The sequence below is a fragment of the Topomyia yanbarensis genome, chromosome 2 (genome assembly GCF_030247195.1).
Source record: "Topomyia yanbarensis strain Yona2022 chromosome 2, ASM3024719v1, whole genome shotgun sequence".
NCBI lineage: Eukaryota > Metazoa > Arthropoda > Insecta > Diptera > Culicidae > Topomyia > Topomyia yanbarensis.
Window position 1 is genome coordinate 344,415,608 of NC_080671.1, and position 25,040 is coordinate 344,440,647.

At 38.3% G+C, this 25,040-nt stretch overlaps 1 protein-coding gene across 1 annotated transcript; it reads right to left on the reverse strand.

Annotated features, from left to right (window-relative positions):
- Positions 1–148: 148 nt before the first annotated feature.
- Positions 149–25,040, reverse strand: LOC131680655 (uncharacterized). The gene is made up of 3 exons (XM_058961368.1): positions 24,909–25,040; positions 380–1,396; positions 149–316 (listed from the first exon to the last, which is right to left on the reverse strand). Exons 1-3 carry the CDS (start codon positions 24,924–24,926, stop codon positions 149–151), a joined length of 1,203 nt encoding a protein of 400 aa, XP_058817351.1. The 5' UTR covers positions 24,927–25,040.

The following is a 25,040-nucleotide window of genomic DNA, read 5'->3' on the forward strand; positions in this document are numbered from 1 at the left end:
TATGAACGGCCCCAAATCACAGCTGTTCTGCTAGATCGGAATATCTCACAACTCTGTTAAAAGGTATGTTATGGCGAACCAGAAACTTCGTCATCCCAAATAGCCTAAAATAACAACAAAAACATTGTCCGATTGAACATTAGTTTATTCACGTAAACAAACTGACAAACTCACTGTTAACCTTCCTCACTGTGTCGACCGTATCCCCAACTACTTCTCCAGCAGCAGCCGGCACGCCGCCGGCCACCGACGTGATGAACTCAGCGATCACTTTCATCATGTTCTGAAAGCTTTCTCCAGGTTTCCAGTTAGTGGCCTAAAAGCAACAAAAAACTATGAAATATTCCCCTAATCCTACCTTCGTCCCAATACAACTTACCACTGTGTCAATGGCATCGTTCAGATTGAACACAACCGTCGGTCGGTTGGACGATCCTCCGCCTCCTGTTCCTCCTTCTCCCGTATCACTCTGAACAGCATCAGCCGATGGGGCCCAATCGAAGAGTCCACCCTGACCGAAGAAACCGAGTGGTCCACCACCGTGCGGTTTATGCGGCTTATGAGGTTTATGTCCGAAATTCGCACTCGTACACGGATAACCACCGACGGCATCGTAGAAGTTGTTATTGAAAATTGCACCGCCACCTGTACCTGTATCGTGAGATCCTCCCTGACCGTTGTAATTGTTCGACGGGGAATAATAGTTCACATCGGCCAGTACCAAGTTCAAGGGAGGGTATAACGTTTTCGGGTCGATTCGATTCCCGTATGCATCGCGGCCAGTCAACCTTAATTTATTGAAGAGATCATAAGGAATGCACGGTTGGCCAGGTTTCCGTCGTTTAAACTTAAATTTGTGTTTGCGTCGATCTTCTCCGAAAAGATTCCCCAGTCCGAAGAACTTGTCGTTCGCATTGAAGAATAAATTGTTGAACGTGCTCGGCCTACTGCCATAGCCGGAACTACTGTAGTCTGCTGCAGACGCAGTGCCTGGCTTCGATGTCACTGGATCCGGTACATCCTCTACGTTCTCATCACTATAATCATCTTCCGCTTCCACCTCGATGGGTTCATCGTTTTTCGGTGGCGGTAATCGATTATAGTACGCGTTTGGTTGGCGATTGTTGTACGACTGCCTGGTTGTTGTGAGAAACGGACCGACGGTGGTCGTTGATCTTCGAAAGTCATCGTATTCGTGCTCGTAAACATTGTACCGGCTGTAGTCGGAAAATTTCTGCGGGCCGTAGCCGCCGCGAATACTGCGACCTTCGAATTCACTCTGCCGTGAGGGGGTTGCTTCGCGGCTTCGGTTGCTTTCGGTGCGGGAGCTGTCCGGGAAGGTGAATGGTGCCCCAAGGGTGGTTTTGCACAGCAAGCTTAGTAGGATGATTTTTAACTGAAAACAGATAGTGGTTATTGAGAAATCTACTATGCCTTTGTTTAAAAAAATCAATATTCTGTAAAAAGTATCATCACATGTTTTTTTTAATTTTGTGTATCTGTACATTCAGTATCCTTAGTATCACGACCATTTGATTTGAATAAAAACCCGATTTAACACACCTAAAGGGTGTCCCACATCAAATTGCATCACGGAAAATACGCTGTAGAAAATAACCCATTGAGTATTTTCTCTTGAAAATTTTAGTAGAAGTAGTTTAGAGTGTATTGTTTACACTGTATTTTTATCGCTGCCAGATTTTCGAAAATTGTAAATACTGGCATCACTCGAAAAACAACGTCGCGAATGGATTTTGCGCAAGCACCTGCAAAATCCTCAACTCTCTCATCGGAACAACGAAAAACAACTCAGAATCGTGCAGTTAACGCCCAAGTAACAATTTAAGTTTTATAGCACACTAGTGCATTCTAATGGGCTTTTTCATTGAAAAAACCCGGGTCGGTGGATTGCACCGGTGTTGCATTTTCTAGCAGAAGAGCAGGCCACTAGACGTGTTTCATTCCTACTTCTGCTAGAAAGTGCAAAACCAGTGCAATCCACTGCCCCGGTGTTTTTCAATGAAAAAAGACATAAGTTTCAAAAGTGACTTGAAGTGCGCCATTAAAGCTCAATTGTTACTAGGGCGGTGAGTTGTGTGATTAAACGTTACTATCAAACACTGAGCATCGAAAGGATGCAGAAACGCGGCCAGAATGGATGTTATCTTATAATAGAACATTCATTCTGACCGCATTTCTCCTTCCGTTCGATGCTCAGTGTTTGGTAGTGATCAGGATCACAAGCATGTAGTGAAAGCGTTTAAGCGGAATCCCAATGCTTCGGTCAGGGACGTTGCCAAAAAGTTGAATCTGTTCAAGTCTTTCGTTCAGTAAGCCAAGGATCGGGAGGGACTGCATACGTACAAAGGGCAGAGAGCTCCAGATCGTGATGAACGGCGAAATACGGTGGGAAAGTCACAGGCCCGGGAATTGTACACCCAGATTCCAGACGAAACCTCATTGTCTCATCATGGATGATGAAGCTTACGTCAAGATGGACTTCCGGCAGCTTCTGGGGTTACTGTTCCAAACGGAGTGCGCCTTTCGTGACTACCAGGACTGTAAACGGTGAGATCTACCTCAAGGAGTGTCTACAGAAGCGTCTGCTTCCACTGTTGAAGAGACACGGTGGCCCTACGATCTTCTGGCCAGATCTAGCTTCGTGCCACTATTCAAATGTTGTCCTGAAGTGGGGCGAAGCCAACAGGGTCACTTTCGTACGCAAGGGCATGACTCCCCTAACGCATCGGAACTAAGGCCCATCGAAAAACATGACATGAAGAAAATGTTGGTTTCCGTACAGAAGAAGCTGCTTCCCATATGTTATACAGAACCTAATGAGTGCACAGCAAAAAAAAAATCTTGTAACTTTACGTCTTGCCAGATGCACATAAAAGAAGCGTCCCAATTCACATAAATTCACATTTAATGACATATAAAAATGTGAGTTGTTCGGCTTTTTCTGGGCCATTCAGTCTGAGTTTTGCATCACAATAAGTCACAATATTTAATTTTACATACATAACATGTAAAACTCTATTATCAGACAAAAAAATATATCGCTACGTTGTTTACGTCAGATGCAATTTTCATTTTTTCTGAGAGCATTTTCATTTTTTCTAAGAACATAAATAAAACAAATCTTTATATATGAAAGTCAATGTTTGTATGTATATGATTCATGGACTCTCAAACGGCGTAACCGATTGCTGTAAAAATTTATACAGGCCCGATGAGAGTAGCAGGCCCGATGAGAGGGGGGGGGGGGTCAGCCAGGGCAATTGCCCTGGGGCCCGGGTCGTAGTTGGGGGCCCGCGCTTTTACCCAGAAGATGAGCGAACACGTCCAGTATTCATAGCAGAGCAAAAAATAGTAATAGTAATTTCGTTGTAATCGCTCACCTTATTAAATTGTTATACGATGAAAGCGTAAAAATGAAAACTTTATTTGATAGTTGACATTTGTTAAAACAAACGTTCTTAAAGAAGATGTCTACATTGTGTACAAGTTAAAAAACGAGTTTTATTGCTTGAATCGACGGAATACACTACAAAACGTTGAGAAGTCAATTCAAATTATTTTCGAAGAAAGCAATACAGCGTCAAAAAGTAATGCGAGCGCACGGACAAACGCATCCGTCCTCTTCCACGTTCGCTTCTTTGCTGGTGGTGCCGGTTGTTAGCTTGGAGACACTAGGCGCAATTGTTGTTGAGTGAATATTTGTTCCTTTCAGATCCGTAGATATTGGTTTGTAGCCGTTTTTTGTTTGGCATAAGATAACGGTGTGCTGTTTACAGTTATAGTAGGCGGGCTTTTTTACCTGCAAATACACAATGTTTTCCTTTGTTCAGTGTCTTTTTGCAGAATTCGCGCATAGGAAATTACTATGGGTGCATAACCGGTGTTGTCTGATAAATCCCACTTTTCGGTTGATCCGCATAAAATGGTTTCGTATGAAGGAGTTGGTTTATACGGAAGCATTTTCATCACAAAAAAACGTCAGGAACACCCGGAAAAATGCGAAGATTCAGCTGTTATGGAAGCCACTTCTCCGTCTCTTTACATAAATCTCTTAATCACGATGCCAGGGGTGTGTGGAAATAATTCATGTAAGCGCATCTCTGTGGAGCCATTTCCTATATGTACAAGGATGATGTTGTTAACGTGACAGCTTTCGTTCGTGTGCGGCATGTTGTTCCGTGAAACCTAAGACTAGACGTGACAATCGGCTTCTTATTTTTCCCTCGGCATTCTTCTTTTCGCACATTTTCACCCTGCCGAAATCTTCCGAACAGTGTTGCTATTTTTATAAATGAAATTAGAGTCTTGTTAATTTATTTTATTCCGGCAATATATTGAATCTTGAATCCACTATATTGACGAAAGGCACCGTTTTTCCATGTCATGGGGTAGTAAGGTTTGATAAAGTCATTTTCTGAATAATTTCAGATTATAGTGTGGTTTCTGTTTTATTTTTGTTAAAGTTAATCGACCACGTATACGGTAAATGCATGACTAATACCCTTTTCACTTTGCTGCAAAATTTCAGTTCAATTTAGTCATTTTTACTTTTTAACGATAATAATTTTATTTGTTAAAATTAATAACAATCTTTTCCTATCAATATAGTAACACTACCAAACATCATTTCGCTATCCCTGCAGTAACATTGCGTACGGTGGAAAAAGTCAGAATCAACCAATCAGGAGTTGTTTTTGCCGTGTATTTATAGCGGAACGATTTTTAGCTGCTACTCTGGGCATGATGAGAAGGTAGACTGACCTTAATTAACCGGATAGTATGTTTTTTTTTTGTATTTTTATAGCACGTTCTAGGAATTTTCCCCCAAAAATGCATTGTGTTGAGATAGATAGATCTTGGGCCTCACCAAACATGTGGGTGAAGTCTATAAGAACCTAATTATAATGTGCGAAATAAACAAATCAAATCAGTTCAGTTCAGCACAAGGGGTGAGTCGCTTAGAAGAATGTGCCATACACATTGTATCATCTACGATAACACGATATAAGATTACGATTCACAGTAATACACGATCATTACACTCGTTACCACAATGTGTGGCAGAATGAGGCACACTTTTGACAACTCAAAAACTGTCAACAAAGTGTAGTTGAATAATCATAGCAACTATTGCTTTTGTTTTACTGAACACCATGGCACACGTCACGTCATTTACACGTCAAGTGCGAACACGATAACTCTTGATAAAATTGTCTGGCACAGGATATTTAATAAGATTTATAAAGCTTAGACTTGTAGTTACTCGATGAACCAAAAAAATAGAAAAAAGCTCGAGTTGTGGAAAATGGATTCATGAAAACCGAAAAATCTCATAATTCGCACACTTTTCTTCAAAATAATAGGAAGAATTTTTTTTTATTCAGTTTTCTGAAAAGCTACACATATTGTGCATTCTCATAAAAAAATCAAGTAGATTCGTTGATTAGTGTTCGCCATTTTGAAAAAGGTGTTTCGCCATATAACGGGTGCCTTACATAAATTTGCGTCACGGAAAAAACGCTGTAGAAAATAACTCATTGGGTATTTTTTCTTGAAAGTTTGGGTAGAAGTAGTTTAGAGTGTATTGTTTACACTGTATTTTTATCGCTGTCAGTTTTTCGAAAATTGTTGCCGATAGATTTAAATATGCGTGCATTACAGCAAATACTAGAAGGATTAGGAGACTATTCTAGAGGTTCAATACTAACAATTAAGCCGATAAAAAAGGAGTCGATTTTTTTGCCCACTACACCAGACGCACCCCTTAAGATCTATTGATAAAAGTACAAACTGAGCTAAAGCTGACCAATGTTTACACCCTACAGTTTCACCATGTTAGACATAGCGTGCTGATTATGTTCCAGACCATCAATCCAGTACAAGCGTTTGTCGCGGAACGAAATATATCGTTGGTTGTGGCGACATGAAATCAGTACCTCTGTATATATATAGGCGATGACATAAATGAGGTACGAATACACGAATTCGCACCGTGCACCTTTAATTACGTCGTTAATCGTTATGTACACCCGAGTACTCGCAAATTGAAAAACTATGTCAATTTTACCCGATTTGGATACTACGGCATAAGAAGCTGTCGAAATTCACCTGTCTGGCCCGCTATCTGTGGATGATGTGTCAAAATGAGCCAACCGGAGAATAATAGAAACCACGAACTCACGAGTTTCTCATGGCTGAAGAGGTACTAACTCATGCTTAACTAGAGGGCTTAGATTTAAAAAGGCCCGGCAGTAATACAAGCCTTGGGGGCCCGACGCGGCTCTCGACGGCCCTGCATAGTAGGTATTTGTTATGGAGCGTGTTTGTGTGCTATTGGTTGGGGATTCTCGGCCCGCCAGATGACGCTTCAGAACAAATTGTGTTTTCCTCTGATGTTGACGCACGATGGCTAGTTTCGTATAACTCTTAGAACTTCCTTTTCGGATATTATATTGATCAAATTAGCATGGGGCACCATCATTGCGAGAAATTTCGAAAGTCACATCAAATCCAAAGTATAGCGAAAAAAATGCCCTTTAAGGGGAAAGTAAAGGATTCAACGTGAAAAAAAAACACTTTCTTTGTGAACTTTTTTAGAACTTTGCGTGAAGAAAATTTATCAATAATTTCGTACATTATAGTATATCATTTCAATAACATGCTGTAATTTTTCTATGCAAAATATCGACAAACAACTCGATGACGAAGCTTTTTGTATAACATCTCTGGAAATACATGATTTTCGGTGTTACCTACCATTCCAAAACTACCTAACCGATTTCTTCCAAACTTTGCATACACATTCTATGGAAAAAATGGCTAACGCCTACGATGAGTTTCAATCAGGGGTTTTTTTTACTCAAGAAGAAATCGGTTAGGTAGTTTTGGAAAGGTTCGTCATCGAGTTGTTTGTCGATATTTTTGCACAGAAAAATTACAGCATTTTACTGAAATGATACACTATAATGTAAATTTTTTTTTATAAATTTGCTTCACGCAAAATTCTAAAAAAAATTCACAAAGAAAGTGTTTTATTTTTTACGCTGAACTCTCATCGTCATCAGTATTGAACCATTTTTTTTTCAAAAAACTTCGTTAAATCACTAATGAAAGCTTAAAATTAACATTTGTTTTAGCTTCCTATTTTTCAGTTGAATGATTCACGTTCGCCGCAAGCCACGAAAAAACTACGTTATTGAGCGAAGGTTATAAATACGTCGATTAAAAATATTTATGTACTTTATAATATTCACATCGTAATTATTAAGTTTGTTTAATGGGTTACACAATCAAAGAATTTTTAAAAATCGTTTTTTTTTGCCTAAAATATGCAAATATGGCTCTTAAAAGTGAAATGGAAGGCTCTTAATCTATAAATGTTCAAATTTTCAATTTCGCCGCAAGCCCTCTTATGTATAATAGTGTGGGGAAATAGTGGCGTAGCCAGGGGGTTAAACCCCCTCCCCCCAAACCAAAATTAATTGGGTTGAAAAAAAAAAAACAAATTAATTGATGCCGACTAATTTACATAAATATTGTACAATAATAATTTTGGAAGTATATTGCCTGATTACTTCATTGAGAACCTATTGGCGATTTGCGGCAAAACTAAAATTTGTCATGCGACACCTATGGTTCAGCTCATGAACTGGCAAAGTGATACAGGTTGCTTTTTTCACCCGCTCACAACAAAAACTTCATTTTCTTCTCGGAATAAGCTTAGCACTGCCAAAATATGAATAAAATGAGTAAGAAATTTAGTTTTATTTGCAACTATTCTGAAATTACAGCCATTTGCAACTATTTGGCTCATACATTTCTTCGAAATGTATTCGGGGTATTATTGTGGTCATAAAAAATCGTTCCATAAATAAAGTTCCAACTCGAAACCGAGACCCAATCAGTACCAATGTCAAACTCCTTCATATTTTGGACTACGTACGAGATTCAGTGAAGACTATCAGAGAGAAGGATCGGCTGTGTATGATACAAAGCTGACACTTTTCTATAAGCAGGATATATTCTTTCCTCGCGTGATCTGGAGAGTTTCATGAATTTACACCATCTCATGAAGGTTTAGCTTAACTTAGGAGGAACGGGAAATGATGTTGCGCCGGCTGCTGAATAAATTACATTCCGGAACAGCACACATATAGCCCTGCGAATAATATTGGAAACAACTATGTTTACACCCTTTTCGCAAGATGTTTACTCATCATCTTATAAAATGATGGTTTTGCTTCATTTTCATAAACAATTATCAACAAATTGATCGATGAATTGGTGTTTAAAAGTTATATTTTGACCAATGTTTACAGAAAATATATGCACTATGACAGAACAGAATCAAATCAGCGACACTTTGCTTTCAGCGCTATCTATGAGCGGTTTCAACGTAAAATCGCCAATTAGGAACTATCATGAGGACTTTCGGAAAATCGGACTTTCGGGAACTATCATGAGGACTTTCGAAAAATTTGGATGTTTAGTTTAATTGAAGATTAGGCAAAACACAACGTCAAACTTATCGATATTCATCGACACTCAAAGACAAAGAACGAACTATTTTGAAAGTGCAAAACAAGTAATATTAGAGAACCGCGCCGGTGGTTGAGTGGTAAGCGTGACTGCCACCCAGCTCAGTTGGTCTGGGTTCAATCCCAGCCGAGGTCGTTGAGATTTTTCTGAGATGAACAAATCTGTGGTCTTCCTTCGGAAGGGAAGTAAAGCAGTTGGTCCCCGGTCCCATGAGTTGATGGGTCGATATCTAGTCCAGATAGTGGAGTCACCTCTCTGGTGTAGGTATTTGGTTTCGTAACGAAGAAAGATCGAACTCCCTATATTTACACACAAATATTCTCCTCTCGTGATACTTATGGAGTGTGGAGTAATGTAAAAGGACTTTAGCAAAAGCAAGTATCGAACTAACATACTTCCCCTTTGCTTCCGCGATCTACGTTCAGGCCCGGCCGGCGCCGGTACTAATTAATAAACACTTCAGAATTACCAGGAGTTGCACATTGAAAGCTGTTTCGCTACTCCCAAGCATAATTATCAGGCATTGCATTTATCGCTCATGTGAGTAAATGCGCCCGGATAGTTTGCTACTGTGACAATAAAAACTTACATTTTCACACGAAAAGCTATTGGCACTCACACAACTTCTCCGGATAAATACAACGTGTTATTTCTCCGGATAAATAAAACAGCCGGAGAATGAGTGAATGAGTTTATCACGGTATCCTCTTTGCGTTCGCTGCTTTGCTGCCGTTATTCCAAAACACGAAAAAACAAGTCTATTATACTTCTTTGCCGCTTTTCTTTGTAGTTAAGTGTATTTTTTGAAGTTTTAATTGATTTACACGAAATTAAAATTTTATCACCTTCTCCGGTGAGAAGGAAAAAGTCAAATAAATTTTATCCGGAAAATCATTCTTACGCTATTTGTGGAGACGGAGAATTTTGCGACTCATCTTATAGTACGATTCAGACGATACATCAGCTTCCGTCAACGTCAACGGAACGTCACCGTTCCGTCAGGATAAGTTACATGCAGTTAAATGGAGGCATTCACACACAACATCAACGGCACGGAACGTTTTGACGTACGGCATGTGTGAACGGGCACAAGAGAAAAGTATTAAACTTATCCTGACGGAACGGTGACGTTCCGTTAACGTTGACGGAAGCTGATGTATCGTCTGAATCGTACTTATCTCGGAAAAGTTGGACATCGGATAAGCTTCTTCTCGCGTGAGTGAGAGAGAATTACAATGCCTGATAATTATCTACTGATTCCAGATCGATAACGGAGTAGCAGCCAGGGGTTGTCGCACAAGCTCTAGTTCAAATCCTCAAATACAAAAACAGGTAATATTAGAAACATTAGACTAATAACGACATTAAATTCAGTTTTCCCTGAAGAACGTGCCAAACAGCAACGAAACGTCAAACAAAAAAATAAAATACGTTCTACTTATTATTTAAAGACTGACAAAGCCGTTAAAAACAAATCAAAAGTTATAGTAAACGTAAACCGTCACAGTAAAAATTTGAAGCATATTACGACGCAAAGCAGCACCTCTTCCAATAAAGTAATTTTGTAGGTTAATCCTCTGATATGTAATTATAAAGAATTCACACTTTAAACAAATTTAGTTCGAGTTTTAATGTCTTCAGCAAAGTTTTCGAAAATGCTATTCGAACAACTTTGTTGAGTGAAGCAGGTATAGCATCGTTAGTCAATCGATGGCCTTGTAAGCAGCTCATCAGGGTTCGATTCCCCACTCCCGTACATCAGGCTAGAAATTTTTCTAACCTGAAAGAAAGAGCCAAAAGAGCCTAAGGTTAAAGCGTCTTTAATCAAAATGAAAAAAAATGAATAAAACTATAATCAACATTTATAAAAAAAAAGTTGAAGACCAAATAACAGGGATACAATTAAATTTGTTGAAGGCTTGCATACTTCGTGTATTCAGAATATTGAAATATATTACACAATGCGTGAAAGAAAACCTTTAAAACAAGTTATGCTGATATTATCGCAATTGATAAATCTCTTTTGCTGTGTATAAACAATATAATTCACTTTCTATTCAACCAAATAAAGTTTTATCAGAGAAAAACAGGCTTTAAGAAAACTTATAAAATATAGTTTCACATCTCGATGCACTGCATTTATGTAAATATTTTCAATAAAGTTGTTTAAAATGACATCATCAACAACTTTGCTGAAGACACTAAATCTCTTACTATTTTTGAAGAGTTCCTCTCCATAATTTCTTCCAAGAGATATTTTCACCAAAACTATTATATCAAAAGATGCATTTTTTATGTTGGGGAGCTTCTTCAAGGTTGTCAAACCTCCAAAGTTGGTGATTTTCAAATTATGCGATCTTGACTGTTAGAAAAGTTTTCGAATATTTATTCCACTTTAAAAGTACACTTTATATTTGCATTCTTTGACTTCATTGATATATTATAAAAAAAATTATAAAAGTCATCTGTTAGACTAATTTTGTTCCTGAACTTTCAATAATTTATCAAACTTACATTCAATTTAAGCATTTTAGAAAAATAATTTTCATCAAACCCCTCCCCACCTCAAACCAAATTTCTGGCTACACCACTGTGTGGAAAAAATGTGCGTAAAAACCTAAACTCAACCGAATCACACCAATACAAACCTTTTTTGGTTCCATTGGGAGGAACAAACAACTTTGCCAAATTTGGAGTCATTTGGTTCTAGCCCGGCGTAGCGCATTGCATTTTTTTATACATGTTATTTTCTATTTGATTATATTGTTTTGTTTGCTCGTGTAGCTCTTATAGACCAATAGAAATAGGAGTGCCCCAAGGCAGTAATATTGGGCCACTGTTATTTTTATTGTATATCAATGACCTAGGTAGACTCGGGTTAGAAGGGACTCCTCGTCTTTTCGCTGATGACACAGCGTTGTTCTACCCGAACAACAACTGCCTGGATATTGTACGCGATATTGAATCGGATTTAAAAATTCTAACGACGTATTTCAACGAAAACCTTCTTTCCTTGAACCTATCAAAAACTAAATATATGCTGTTTCGTTCATCTAGAAGAGCTATAGGCGTGCATCCAGACCCAAGAATGGGACAGTCTGTAATTCAGGAAACTAACTGCTTCAAATATTTAGGACTTCACTTAGACCCCACACTCTCCTGGATTGAGCATATAACATCTATAGAGAGAAAAGTTGCATCGTTATGTGGGACTATGCGTAAAGTATGCTCTTTTGTTCCCCAGCATGTACTTCTACAATTTTATTATGCGCACATCCACTCATTGCTGAACTACCTTGTATCTGTGTGGGGCCGTGCCAGTATCTCGAATCTGAAAAAGCTACAAACGCTTCAAAACAGATGTCTTAAAATTATTTATAAAAAAACCAATTATGTACCCTACCAGTTTGTTATACAATAATAATGCCCATAACATTTTACCTTTGCTTGGGTTGACTAACTACCAAACAATAATATACATCCACAATGCTTTGCATAATACTATTGCTCATAATAATCTAGAATTTACAACAGGCATTCGAGCTCACAGCACTAGACAAGCCAATCATTTATTATACTCCAGAGTATCCACGAACCTTGGTCAAAGACGCACTTCTTTCATCGGACCTAAGTTATTCAACCAGCTTCCTACTGATTTAAAGCAAATAACATGTCGCACTCGTTTCCAAGCAAAATTGAAACTAATTTTAAAAAATAAAATAGGAGAATTTTTAATATAAACTTCGTTTACCACCAATCGAGCTTATTCCTTTAGTTATAATTGGTTAAAAAAATTTTTAATAAAAACAATTGATAAATGCATTTTTTCTAGCAATAAGTAATAAATAAATTTAAATTATTATAAGCTTCCTGCAAAGCTACGATGGGACCCTTAAAAGGATTCTTTTCCGCTGGGTACTCGCCGTAGCTTCTTGTCAAATTTTGTGTTTTGTCGGTCTCGTATTGTTTTTTTTTTGTTCTCAGCGTTTCCGCGATTCGTAACTTTGTTTTGTTGTGCTGACCCTTTTTTTTTGAATGCTGAGAACTGATGTGTCCACTACCAGGGGGCTCCGTTTGTGAGCTTTTTGGTGTGGGGGTAAGAGGCGGGCTATTAAAAAAAAATGTTGGAGTATTATTGAAAACTGATAAAACTCATCAATTTATATTGTCTTTGGCCACGTTTTCCACGCAATTGGACTATTGTAAATATTCTAGGAGAATTTTATGGAGCATTGAAAAGTAAAAATTGAGCAACTTCTAGCACAGCGAGGGAAACATTTATCTTCCTGAAAAAGACTATTCGTGTTTCTTGATCCCACCGCTTTCAAGGAAATATGGTTTTGAAACCCTACATGCACCAGAAAAAAGTTGGACATGAAAGGGTTAACTTGACCTGACCAGCTCATAGCTTACGCTGAAACACAACCAATTGTGTTTTTACCGCATTAGTTGAAATTTTTCCATTTTTTCAGGTAATCATTGAAAATATTCAAGCTTCGTTGCGGTCGACCACATATAATCCGAAGATTCCTACCTGTGACAGAGAATGCTAGTATCATAACAGAAAAGTGACTTTTTACAGCCTGCGGATAGATTTGGAAGATCAGGGGTAAACAGATTATATAGGATTGGTGCGACGCTTGACCCTTGGGGGACGTCTGCTTTAACGGGTAGCTTATTAGATTTACAATTCTGATAAAATTAATTTTTGATTATCTTTATTATGTAAATTGGAAAATTCAAATCCCACGTTTTGGTAATTAATCTTTTGTGCCAAACACTGTCGAAAGCTTTTTTCGATGTCTTGCAGTGCAAATCCAATTGAATAGCCCTCTGAGATATTTGCCTTCATCATGTTAGTTACACTCCAATCCGAAATCCAAACTACTCGGGAAGAAAAATTGAATGCTCATATGTGACATCATTCTAGTTAGGATGATTTTTTCAAATAATTTTCTAATAGAACAGCGTAAACTAATTGGTCGATAGCTAGATGCTTTTGCTGGATTTTTATCTGGTTTCAGAATATGAATAACCAACATTTTTCCATCTTTCAGGATAGTATGCCAGTTCAAAAGAGTTGTTGAATATTTTGACCAAATAGCTTATGGTTTTCGGGAAGGTTTATAAGGAGAATATTGAAAATTCTATCATAACCTGGAGCTTTCATATTTTTTAACTTTTACATGATAGATTTGATCTCATCATTTTTTTAACAATCTAGAGACAATATTTGATTTGAAACGTTTTCATATTATTTATTGTAAGACTTCGTTTTCAATAGGACTCACAACGTTGAGGTTAAAATTATGGACGCTCTCAAACTGCAGAGCAAGTTTTCCAGCCTGCGCACTATTTAGAGACTATTTTAGGCTAGACAACGTTGGTGCTATTTCAGATGAAGCGATCGCAAGTGCAATTTCATTTTTTCTCGAATGAAGACAAGTATTCAATCAATGTTTCTTCTTTGCCACCGGGAGCATAAAGAAATATTTTTGGTTAGACACTAAGCGTGGTTGTTAAAAATGCATGAACGCCATTTTCACCAAAATACATGTTCATTACTTAGCACATTTAGTTAAAACGAGCAATGTTCAAGTTAGAACAGTCCTAGCAAAACAAACAGTTTTATTAAATATTTCGTTACCGACATATCGCATTATCTTAAAAACTGATTTTTATCACAAATCAAACATTTCACACAATTTCATCAAGAAGTGTCGAAACGTCAACAACGACCCTTTTCAAACAAATTTGAAGCTTAATTATTGTTTAATTACGAAGCAATGTGTTTTTATTGCATTGTTTTATGTTTTCGTGTGCTCTACACTGCTGCCATCTATTTTTGAACATGTAAAATCTTTAAAAAACTACCTAAAATATGATCATGAGCAAAAATAGAAATTCTGATGATAAATAATTCAATAAATGAACGAATATATCTTTTTCCCTTTTTTAATTCGACTATGTGTAACCGTTGGTTACAAAGATAACATTGTTGGCTCTGCCAATATAAAACGATTCCCTCGACCGGCTCTAAGAGTTCCCCGATCCTTAGGCAGACGCTGGGTATTATGTTGTCAAGCTGCGTGAGTGATATCCCGCCAAGTCTGACGTTTCGTCTGGGACGGAGGGGTCACTTACGCAGGATCACTCACATCCCGAGCAAATACTCATGGGTTCAAACACCACACAGCCCCTTCAAGATACCATGGACATGGTCCGTGCCCACTTTCACAACCATTAAAACACCATGAAATAGTCTCAATAACCCATAAATATACCAACGTATGGTTTTTCTATGGGACATACCGGACCATGACCATGGTGTTTTCGTATGCTGAACCCATTTCAAACACCCATGCCCAACCCCATGAGTATGGGGGTATTATGGACTTTACGTTTGCTCGGGATATACATGTTAAGGAACCGGTCGCAACGGTTGGAGCGAAATGTGTCGCGCAACAAATCAACCACGAACGGTGCAGCCTGCGGAAGGGCTGCCAATTCCACAAAGAGATTTGTCAAAGTTCGTATAGAATACGAGATCAGGCCCGATCTCGATCATGCAAGGGCAAAAATAGCTTGGCCATAGAGTGATCGAGTCTTTCTTTTCGAGTGCAAGCCGGTGCATTCTATTATGTAGTCAGAAAAAATGTGCAGTTTGTATTAAGTGTTAAAAAGTGTGTTTTCTTTTTGGCTCTAAAGTAAGCAAATCGAAGTACCAGACAGTTAGTTAGATCTGATGCAGAAGAACAAATTGTTGTGTGGTAAGGCGTAAAAAATGTATATAAGAAGCATAGCGATTAATTAAAGCTTATTGGAAGGTTAACGTTCCATTGCAGATCACAATAGTCTAGGGCCATTTGTGTAAAAATACCCGACAGAAAAAGGTAAATTAATCATTGTAAAAATTGGAAATGAGTACTGAAATTGCTAAAATAATGGGAAGCGTCACTTATACTAATCACGCTGGTTAGGTCCCCAGCGGATGGTATGGTAGAGGCTAGCACAAAAGTAAGTCTAGCAAGGAATGAAAAAGGTGAGCACCCAAGTCAGCCTCACATGGTATGGGTGAGGTGAGCACAAAAGTAAGCCTAGCAAGGAATGAGTAAGGTGAGCACACAAGTCAGCCTCGCAAGGAACGAAAAAGGTGAGCACACAAGTCAGCCTCATGTGGAGTGTTTGAGAGTGAATCCAGGTGCGATAGAGAGAGCACCCAAGTAAGCCTCATACAGGACGTATGAACGCGTGAGTGAGAGTGAATGAGTACATTAAGTACAGCCATCCCCCCAGAAGTAATACCGAGAGGTAGTTCCTGGGAGGAACGATGGCGGAGCCCAATGGAGTTTAGTCGGTACTAATAGCAGCGTCACCATTCGAGCCCGACACGCCCCCAGTGCACCCCGTGCGGTAGCTTGGACCCTACCAATAGCACGTGCACTGGGCTAGGACGTAAAGGTCTTCTCCAATGTTAAAAAATAAAATTCTTCTATTTCTCAGCTAAAGGTCATCGTCGGCCATTTTGAAGCGTAACCGGCCGCCATTTGCACTATACTGCAAACTTTACGAGGAGAAAGCGAAGCCACGAAATTATCCATTCTTAGAATCGCCATTGTGGACAGAAAGCTATAGGAAGTAACACAACCATATAGCTTGGAATAACCCGCTACGGCCCAGGAAAATGGCTCTCATTGACTGATGAGAATAAGATCGCAGGGTCGATCGGCGTTCGCCCAATTGTACCGTCAGCGAAACCCACTGTCCATCGCAGCCTTTATTTCCAACCTCCAGAATTCAATCACCATCGTCCAGCTTTCCGAATCTCGCCACCGTCGTTCAACCTTCAGAATCCAGCCACCATCAGCTCCGGGTACTCGTTGCAGCTTTCCGCATAATCAAATCGCAAGTATATAGTGACGTCACAGACAAAACCCACCCAGAAACCCAGTATGCCTAATAAAATTGCATGTTTTACGAAATTTGCGATATGACGCTTTAGATTGAGCCCATTTTAACCCTTATGAACAAATCCCTCTTGCTTTCGCTAACAGTACTCGAAAAAGAGTTGTAGGCCTCATCCTTCGATGGTTTCATTGAAAGTTCGATCATTAGTCTTGTTTTAGGATCTGTGAATTGGCATTCCTTCTCCTCTGACGAAAACGTTAGTCGATGGACCCGTTTCACCCTGTTCCCGTTGTCGAATGAGTTACCTGGTGAGTATGTGTGAAGACGTTGATTAATATCCACAGCATGAAACATATTTCCCCTCCATACACCCACTGAGCTAGTCTGTCTTTTCATTCTAATTTTCATAACTTTCCCTACCCAGTAATTGAATGTCGCTAAAATGTAAAAAAATGAACGAATATAAATTGATAATACTGTTTCGTAGTTTAAGTATAATAATAGGGCCAGGTATTGTACATTCAATGGGTGTTACAAAATTAGATTCCTGCTCCGAGCAACTTTTTGGGTACCATTTAGGTCCTAGAACCACAGTTCAAATTTTTAGCTCGGTCGCTGAAACTATATATTTGCGTCCACGATTTAAAGTTTACATGTGATTTTGTATGGGAAAATCGACTTTTACAAAATAATTCCTCCATCAGTCGCTTATTGCGTCCTAAACATAAATCGATATGTGGGTTTTCGTAGGAAATCTAATCATACCCTGGGTATTATGTTGTCAAGCTGCGTGAGTGATATCCCGCCAAGTCTGACGTTTCGTCTGGGACGAAGGGGTCACTTACGCAGGATCACTCACATCCCGAGCAAATACTCATGGGTTCAAACACCACACAGCCCCTTCAAGATACCATGAACATGGTCCGTGCCCACTTTCACAACCATTAAAACACCATAAAATAGTCTCAATAACCCATAAATATACCAACGTATGGTTTTTCTATGGGACATACCGGACCATGACGATAGTGTTTTCGTGGGCTGAACCCATTTCAAACACCCATGCCCAACCCCATGAGTATGGGAGTATTATGGGCTTTACGTTTGCTCGGGATATACATGTTAAGGAACCGGTCGCAACGGTTAGAGCGAAATGTGTCGCGCAACAAATCAACCACGAACGGTGCAGCCTGCAGAAGGGTTGCCAATTCCACAAAGAGATCTGTCAAAGTTCGTATAGAATAGGAGATCAGGCCCGATCCCGATCATGCAAGAGCAAAAATAGCTTGGCCATAGAGTGATCGAGTCTTTCTTTTCTAGTGCAAGCCGGTGCATTCTATTATGTAGTCAGAAAAAATGTGCAGTTTGTATTAAGTGTTAAAATGTGTGTTTTCTTTTTGGATCTAAAGTAAGCAAATCGAAGTACCAGACAGTTAGTTGAATCTGATGCAGAAGAACAAATTGTTGTGTGGAAAGGCGTAAAAAATCTATATAAGAAGTATAGCGATTAATTAAAGGTTATTGGAAGGCTAACGTTTCATCGCAGATCACAATAGTCTAGGGCCATTTGTGTAAAAATACCCGACAGAAAAAGGTAAATTAATCATTGTAAAAATTGAAAATTAGTACTGAAATTGCTAAAATAATGGGAAGCGTCACTTATACTAATCACGCTGGTTAGGTCCCCAGCGGATAGTATGGTAGAGGCTAGCACAAAAGTAAGTCTAGCAAGGAATGAAAAAGGTGAGCACCCAAGTCAGCCTCACATGGTATGGGCGAGCACAAAAGTAAGCCTAGCAAGGAATGAGTAAGGTGAGCACACAAGTCAGCCTCATGTGGAGTGTTTGAGAGTGAATCCAGGTGCGATAGAGAGAGCACCCAAGTAAGCCTCATACAGGACGTATGAACGCGTGAGTGAGAGTGAATGAGTACATTAGGTACAGCCATGCCCCCAGATGTAGTACCGAGAGGTAGTTCCTGGGAGGAACGATGGCGGAGCCCAATGGAGTTTAGTCGGTATTAATGGCAGCGTCACCATTCGAGCCCGACACGCCCCCAGTGCACCCCGTGCGGTAGCTTGGACCCTACCAATAGCACGTGTACTGGGCTAGGACGTAAAGGTCTTCTCCATTGTAAAAAAAAATTCTTCTATTTCTCAGCTAAAGGTCATCGTCGGCCATTTTGAAGCGTAACCGGCCGCCATTTGCACTATACTGCAAACTTTACAAGGAGAAAGCGAAGCCACGAAATTACCCATTCTTAGAATCGCCATTGTGGACAGAAAGCTATAGGAAGTAACACAACCATATAGCTCGGAATAACCCGCTACGGCCCAGGAAAAAGGCTCTCATTGACTGATGAGAATAAGATCGCAGGGTCGATCGGCGTTCGCCCAATTGTACCGTCAGCGAAACCCACTGTCCATCGCAGCCTTTATTTTCAACCTCCAGAATTCAGTCACCATCGTCTAGCCTTTCGAATCTCGCCACCGTCGTCCAACCTCTAGAATCCAGCCACCATCAGCTCCGGGTACCCGTCGCAGCTTTCCGCATAATCAAATCGCAAGTATATAGTGACGTCACAGACAAAACCCACCCAGAAACCCAGTATGCCTAATGAAATTGCATGTTCTACGAAATTTGCGATATGACGCTTTAGATTGAGCCCAAGTGAGCCCATTTTAACCCTTTTGAACAAATCCCTCTTGCTTTCATTGGTTTCATTGAAAGTTCGATCATTAGTCTTGTTTTAGGATCTGTGAATTGGCATTCCTTCTCCTCTGACGAAAACGTTAGTCGATGGACCCGTTTCACCCTGTTCCCGTTGTCGAATGAGTTACCTGGTGAGTATGTGTGAAGACGTTGATCAATATCCACAGCATGAAACATATTTCTTGAGCGTTTTTTCAAAACGTCATATCTGCAATGAGTTACTCTCTTTGTTTACTTTCTCTTTCGATTTTTACAGCGTCACTGTAACACTTTTCACCTATTTTACAGTACAGATCGAAAGACGGTGCTTTTAACTAGCATATTATGCAAAGAGTTGAGGGATAAATGTTAAAATGACCGAATTATTAACAGAAGAGAAAGTAAACAAAGAGTGTAACTCATTGCAGATATGACGTTTTGAAAAAACGCTCAAGATTTCCCCTCCATACACCTACTGAGCTGGTCTGTCTTTTCATTCTAATTTTCATAACTTTCCCTACCCAGTAATCTCTAGCTAATTGAATGTCGTTAAAATGTAAAAAAATGAACGAATATAAATTGATAATACTGTTTCGTAGTTTAAGTATAATAATAGGGCCAGGTATTGTACACAGAGCTGCAAATTTTCAACAGTTTGTTTTGAACTTGAAGGAGGAAAAAATCTCAAATCATGCCCTACTATGTTCAACTCGCAGTTGTTCGTTTCCATTATTCATTCAAACAGGCGACCTGCTCAATCATTTTCCATTCATTTTCAATTTCATTGACCCTGTGAATATCTCTTTACTGGGGTATTGACTAGGTTTTTCAAGCAAAACTACTCTGAACATAGTTCTTACTGTCCATGTAAGCTTGAAAACGCAAAACATGTTGACATTTAACCTAAACTGGCCTCTACAGAGCAGATGACAGCTTTGGTTGGTGAATGAAAAAGCATCAATTTGAAATGAAGACTTACGATTCAGTTATGAAAATCCCGCCAAATTGAAAGTGAATGATTGAGGGAGGCTTTGAGTTTGAATCATGGTTGGGTTTGATTGAACTGAAAGTTTGCATTTGAAAATGAAAATTTGCACCACTGATTGTACATTCAATGGGTGTTACAAAATTAGATTCCTGCTCCGAGCAACTTTTTGGGTACCATTTAGGTCCTAGAACCACAGTTCAAATGTTTAGCTCGGTCGCTGAAACTATATATTTGCGTCCACGATTTAAAGTTTACATGTGATTTTGTATGGGAAAATCGACTTTTACAAAATAATTCCTCCATCAGTCGCTTACTGCGTCCTAAACATAAATCGATATGTGGGTTTTCGTAGGAAATCTAACAAAAAACCAATGACTCAGAAACTCCGAAACGCTTATGAAAATAGTTATTAAGCAGAAACCGATTGATATTCTTACGATTGCTAAAATATTCATTTTTACATTTCTTATAAAAGAAATGAATAGAATTCGCTCAAACTTTCAAGATTTTTACCGAGGCCCGGAGGGCCGAGTCTTATATACCAATCGACTCAGCTCGACGATTTGGGACAATGTCTGTGTGTGTGTGTGTCTGTGTGTGTATGTAACGGACAAACTCTCATTCGTGTCTCTCAGCAATGGCTGAACCGATCTTATCCAAAACAAATTTTAAATGAAAGAACTATCAAACAGTAAGAACGCTATTAATTTGTTTTTGATTCTGATGTTTAGTCTCCAAGTTATGAATGTTTGAATGCGTAAAAATGGCCTTTCGAACAAGCTATAGCTTGTTGAAATCGGACTATTATCAAAAGAGATATTTAACATTAAATGCGGACGAAAGTTTTTTATCATTTCCCATTGCCAGAAATATGACCAAAAACATGTATTCTATTATTAACACCAAAACGGCTTATTTTAGGTCAATAGTATCTTTGGAGAATTTGATGGAGGCAATATGCCCTTTCTTTTGGAATTGTGCTTTTGCTGATTAATCCCCCTATGAGTGAGATATTTTCTTGGAAGTGATTATATCGAAATGATGTCTTCAGCAAATTTGCAGCTCTTACTTTTGCTAATAACTTTACTGAAGACTTTAAATATCTATTTTGAATACTTCAAAAGTTATGGCTTGTTGTTTGTTGATTACTCTTTGTCGCCTATTTATTGTTCAATACAGTAATAATCCATATCAATATGCCAAATATTATTTCGATAAAACGAATTTTGTATTTCATTTTACTATCTACAACCGCTAGAAATAATCACCGAACACTTCCAAGTTGTCTGGAAGGAACTTGATAACTTATCAGTGCAAAAATGTTCATTTGTGCGAACCTTCTGACTGTAATTTTTCTAACTTATAACCATAGGATCGATCTGAAACATATCGGAAAATGAAAAGCGAAATAAATAACTCCAAGCAACGGCGTAGCCAAGAGAAGGTTTTGGGGTTTAACACCATACAACTCCCCCCCCCCACCACACCTAAAAAAAATATTGGATTGAAGTTGAAAATTTATTGATGCAGACTGATTTAATTCGATATTACAATAACAATTATCTGATCTGTAGATTGATAACCTGTTGTTGTAAACATCATGAGAACTTTTGATAAATTGTCGTAATGAGGTCCTGATATGTATCTGATCTATTGGTCTTGATATCACAGTTGTCTAATAGCATCCATATCAAATTCCTGCCTGAAAACACTCCAATAGAAAATAATCCTCAGATTTATTTTCAAATTGAGCTCGTTTTTGTAGAAATGTACTGTAATAAGGGTCTTTATTTAATAGGAAGCGAAGTTAAAATTGATTTAATGTTTATGAAACATAGAACTGCTCACCAAAAAATGCATAACTTTCAACAAAATGCTAAAAATGTTTTTGCCTTTCTCATTCACTCTAAAATTCGTCAATCTAATCCCGACCCGGAGGGCCGAGTGTCATATGCCAATCGACTGAATTCGTCGAGATTGGAAAATGTCTGTGTGTGTATGTGTGTATGTGGAAAAAATATGACCTCTGTTAATCAGAGATGGCTGGATCGATTTGCACAAAGTTAGTCTCAAATGAAAGGTACAACCTTCCCATCGGCTGCTATTGAATTTTGATTGATTGGACTTCCGGTTCCGGAGTTACGAGTTGAAGAGTGCAATCACACAGCAAATTCCCATATAAACTGTAATGAAAAATTTTCAAAATCAAATTTGTATTTTTGATACCAAATGATGCATGAAACATTGAGATGTTTGACAAAAATTGACTTCTTTAGACTTTGGTACATTTTTGCCTTTCTCATATAGAAAGGTTATGCAATCACTCCAAAAATCGTCAATCATACCGGCCCGGAGGGAGTATGCAGTGAGGGGTTGCTACTTTAAAATTAAAACTGGTTTAAAATTTCTTAACAAGTTGAAAATTTTCGGCAAGACCTGGACCTCCCGGATCTTTCTTCATGATCCGCCACTGGTTTCAAGCGATGTTTCAGTACCACATAGTATCTCAAGATCGTGGCTGTCGATCCGTTGTATGTATGTGCAAATCGTACTGAACATGTAATATTCATTTCCACCATTGTATTGAACATAACCAGCCATGGAATCGTAGTCTGGACAAATGAGACAAGCACAATTGCACCACTAGGTGGATTAAAACAGGTTTTTATTTTGGGAATGCGTCGAGTTGAGACGAAAACGTAATATGATTAATAACGAGGATCACACTTTCCGAATGTAGAGAGAAATTTATGAAAAATAACGATTTCCATTCGACTCTAGCAGGTTCTGATCGATTTTGATGAGCATTTGATTTTTGTTGTATAACCAATTATATGTATAGGTCAAATGTTCAAAAACAGTAATTAAAGGTCAAGATAGCATCATTTTGAAACCGCCAATTTCGGAGGTTTAGTATCTTCGATGAATTTTACAAACATTAAACAGCGCATCATTTGACAAAATAATTTTGACGGTATATCGTCCAAGAAGTATTTATGGTGAATTTTCTCAGGTTAATATTCATGACTACAATAAAGTCTCAACAAATTCGCTAAAGACACGAACTGTGTTACTATTTTCTGAAAAATTAATTCTGCATAATTTTAAAACTTCAAAAATTACGGTTTCGGAATGATGCCGTTTGGACAGTAAGATCGATTTTCACCAAACCCCCACCAATTGTAAAATTGGTATTGTAAAAAAACGTAAGGGCGATACTTCAATGTTGATAGGTGGGACCGAAAAAGTAAACAATCGCCATAGGGGCGATACCATTATTTTGTCAATTTCAATAGCAAACACAAATTTTAATTTAATAATTTCAAATACTTCATGAAGTTTTGGGTTTCGATCACTGAATCATGCAATCTAGGATGTAAAAAGCACAATAGTTCTTAAATAGGAGTCTGGAAATATTCACTGTTTATTTTCTTTGAATGGTGTCACTGCTAGTATCGCCCTTTTCAAGAAAAAGCGTTGATTTCTTAGTTCTCAGTCGCGTTGGAAATTTGAGTAAAGTATAAACTTCAAATCGATTAAAAAAATCGATTTTTTCGGGCTCAGTAAAATATACATAACCCCTTTACGAAAATTCAGTTTTCCCACCACAATGCATTGATTGAGGAATTTAGATATTTTATTAACAGAGCATTAGCAATAATTCGTTTGAATGTCTATTTTATTGGCTATTTTTTCGCTTCCCCATTGATTTGGTTTGAGATTTCTAGCACTAATGTTGTCCTATGCTGATTTGAGCGATTCTCTGAGTCCTGCCACTATCCCATGTAGTATGTGTTATCAAAAACATCGCGAAGCATCCAGTTCTAAATGTTCTAAAACGATATAATATCCGAAGAGAGTGATAAGAGTTATAAGAAATGTCTCATCACACTGTTAGGTGGATTAAAAGCGTTTTTCTAGCACCACTGCTATTGGTTGTCCAGTTACATGGATTTTTTTTGACATTCTTTTATCTAGTCCAAATTAAGTATCCGAGCTATTTGGTCACTTCATAAGAGTTTTGAGGGACATAATGAAGCTAATTTTGTAAACAATAGGAGAAAGTCAAAAAATTGTTTACAATTCGACCGTCAGCAGCAGTGAAGCTATGAAAATTGAAATTTTCATCAATCGTCAGATCATCAATCGATTTTTTGCTTAATAACCTTTTTCACGAGCGTCGGATAGTTTTACGGTCTTCGAGATAAATTTCCTATGAAAACCACACATACGTTCATTTTTAGAAGGCAATGGGTGACTCCTAGAGGAATTATTTTGTAAGACTAAACTCTGTAAACTTTAAACCGCGGGCACAAAAATATAGTTTCTCCGATCGAGTTAAGGATTTGCACAGCTGTTCTAGGATCCTAATAGTACCCAGAAAGTAGCTTGGAGCATTTTTTTTCATACAACCGTGACTTACTCTAATATTCAGGCATAGAAAATACTTCATCGAAACATCACAATCAATAAAAAGGGCAGTTATCTATCCCCATTCTTGCATATCTTTTGCATAAAAAAATGATAATCAAAATGTAAAAAATATGTTTATGAATCTTTCAAGATTAGTACGAAAGATATAAAAAAGGAGTATCTATGCTTTCGCTTAGTGATTGTTTCAACGATACTATTTTTTGTAATGTTATTCTTCCACCAGTTTCACAGACACCGTGAAGTATACGGCAGCTAAATTTGAACATCGTTTCATTTTTCGGTGCTTGTGAAATATTCAATATCGATGAAGCACACCCAAAATCACTAACCAATTTTGTTTCATCCATTGCACTTTGGAGATGATTTTATTCACACAAACATCTTTCTATTAGAATACTTCTAGTTTCTATTTCTACAACACTACGCGTCGATTAATATTTTCGAACCTTTCATTACGAGTA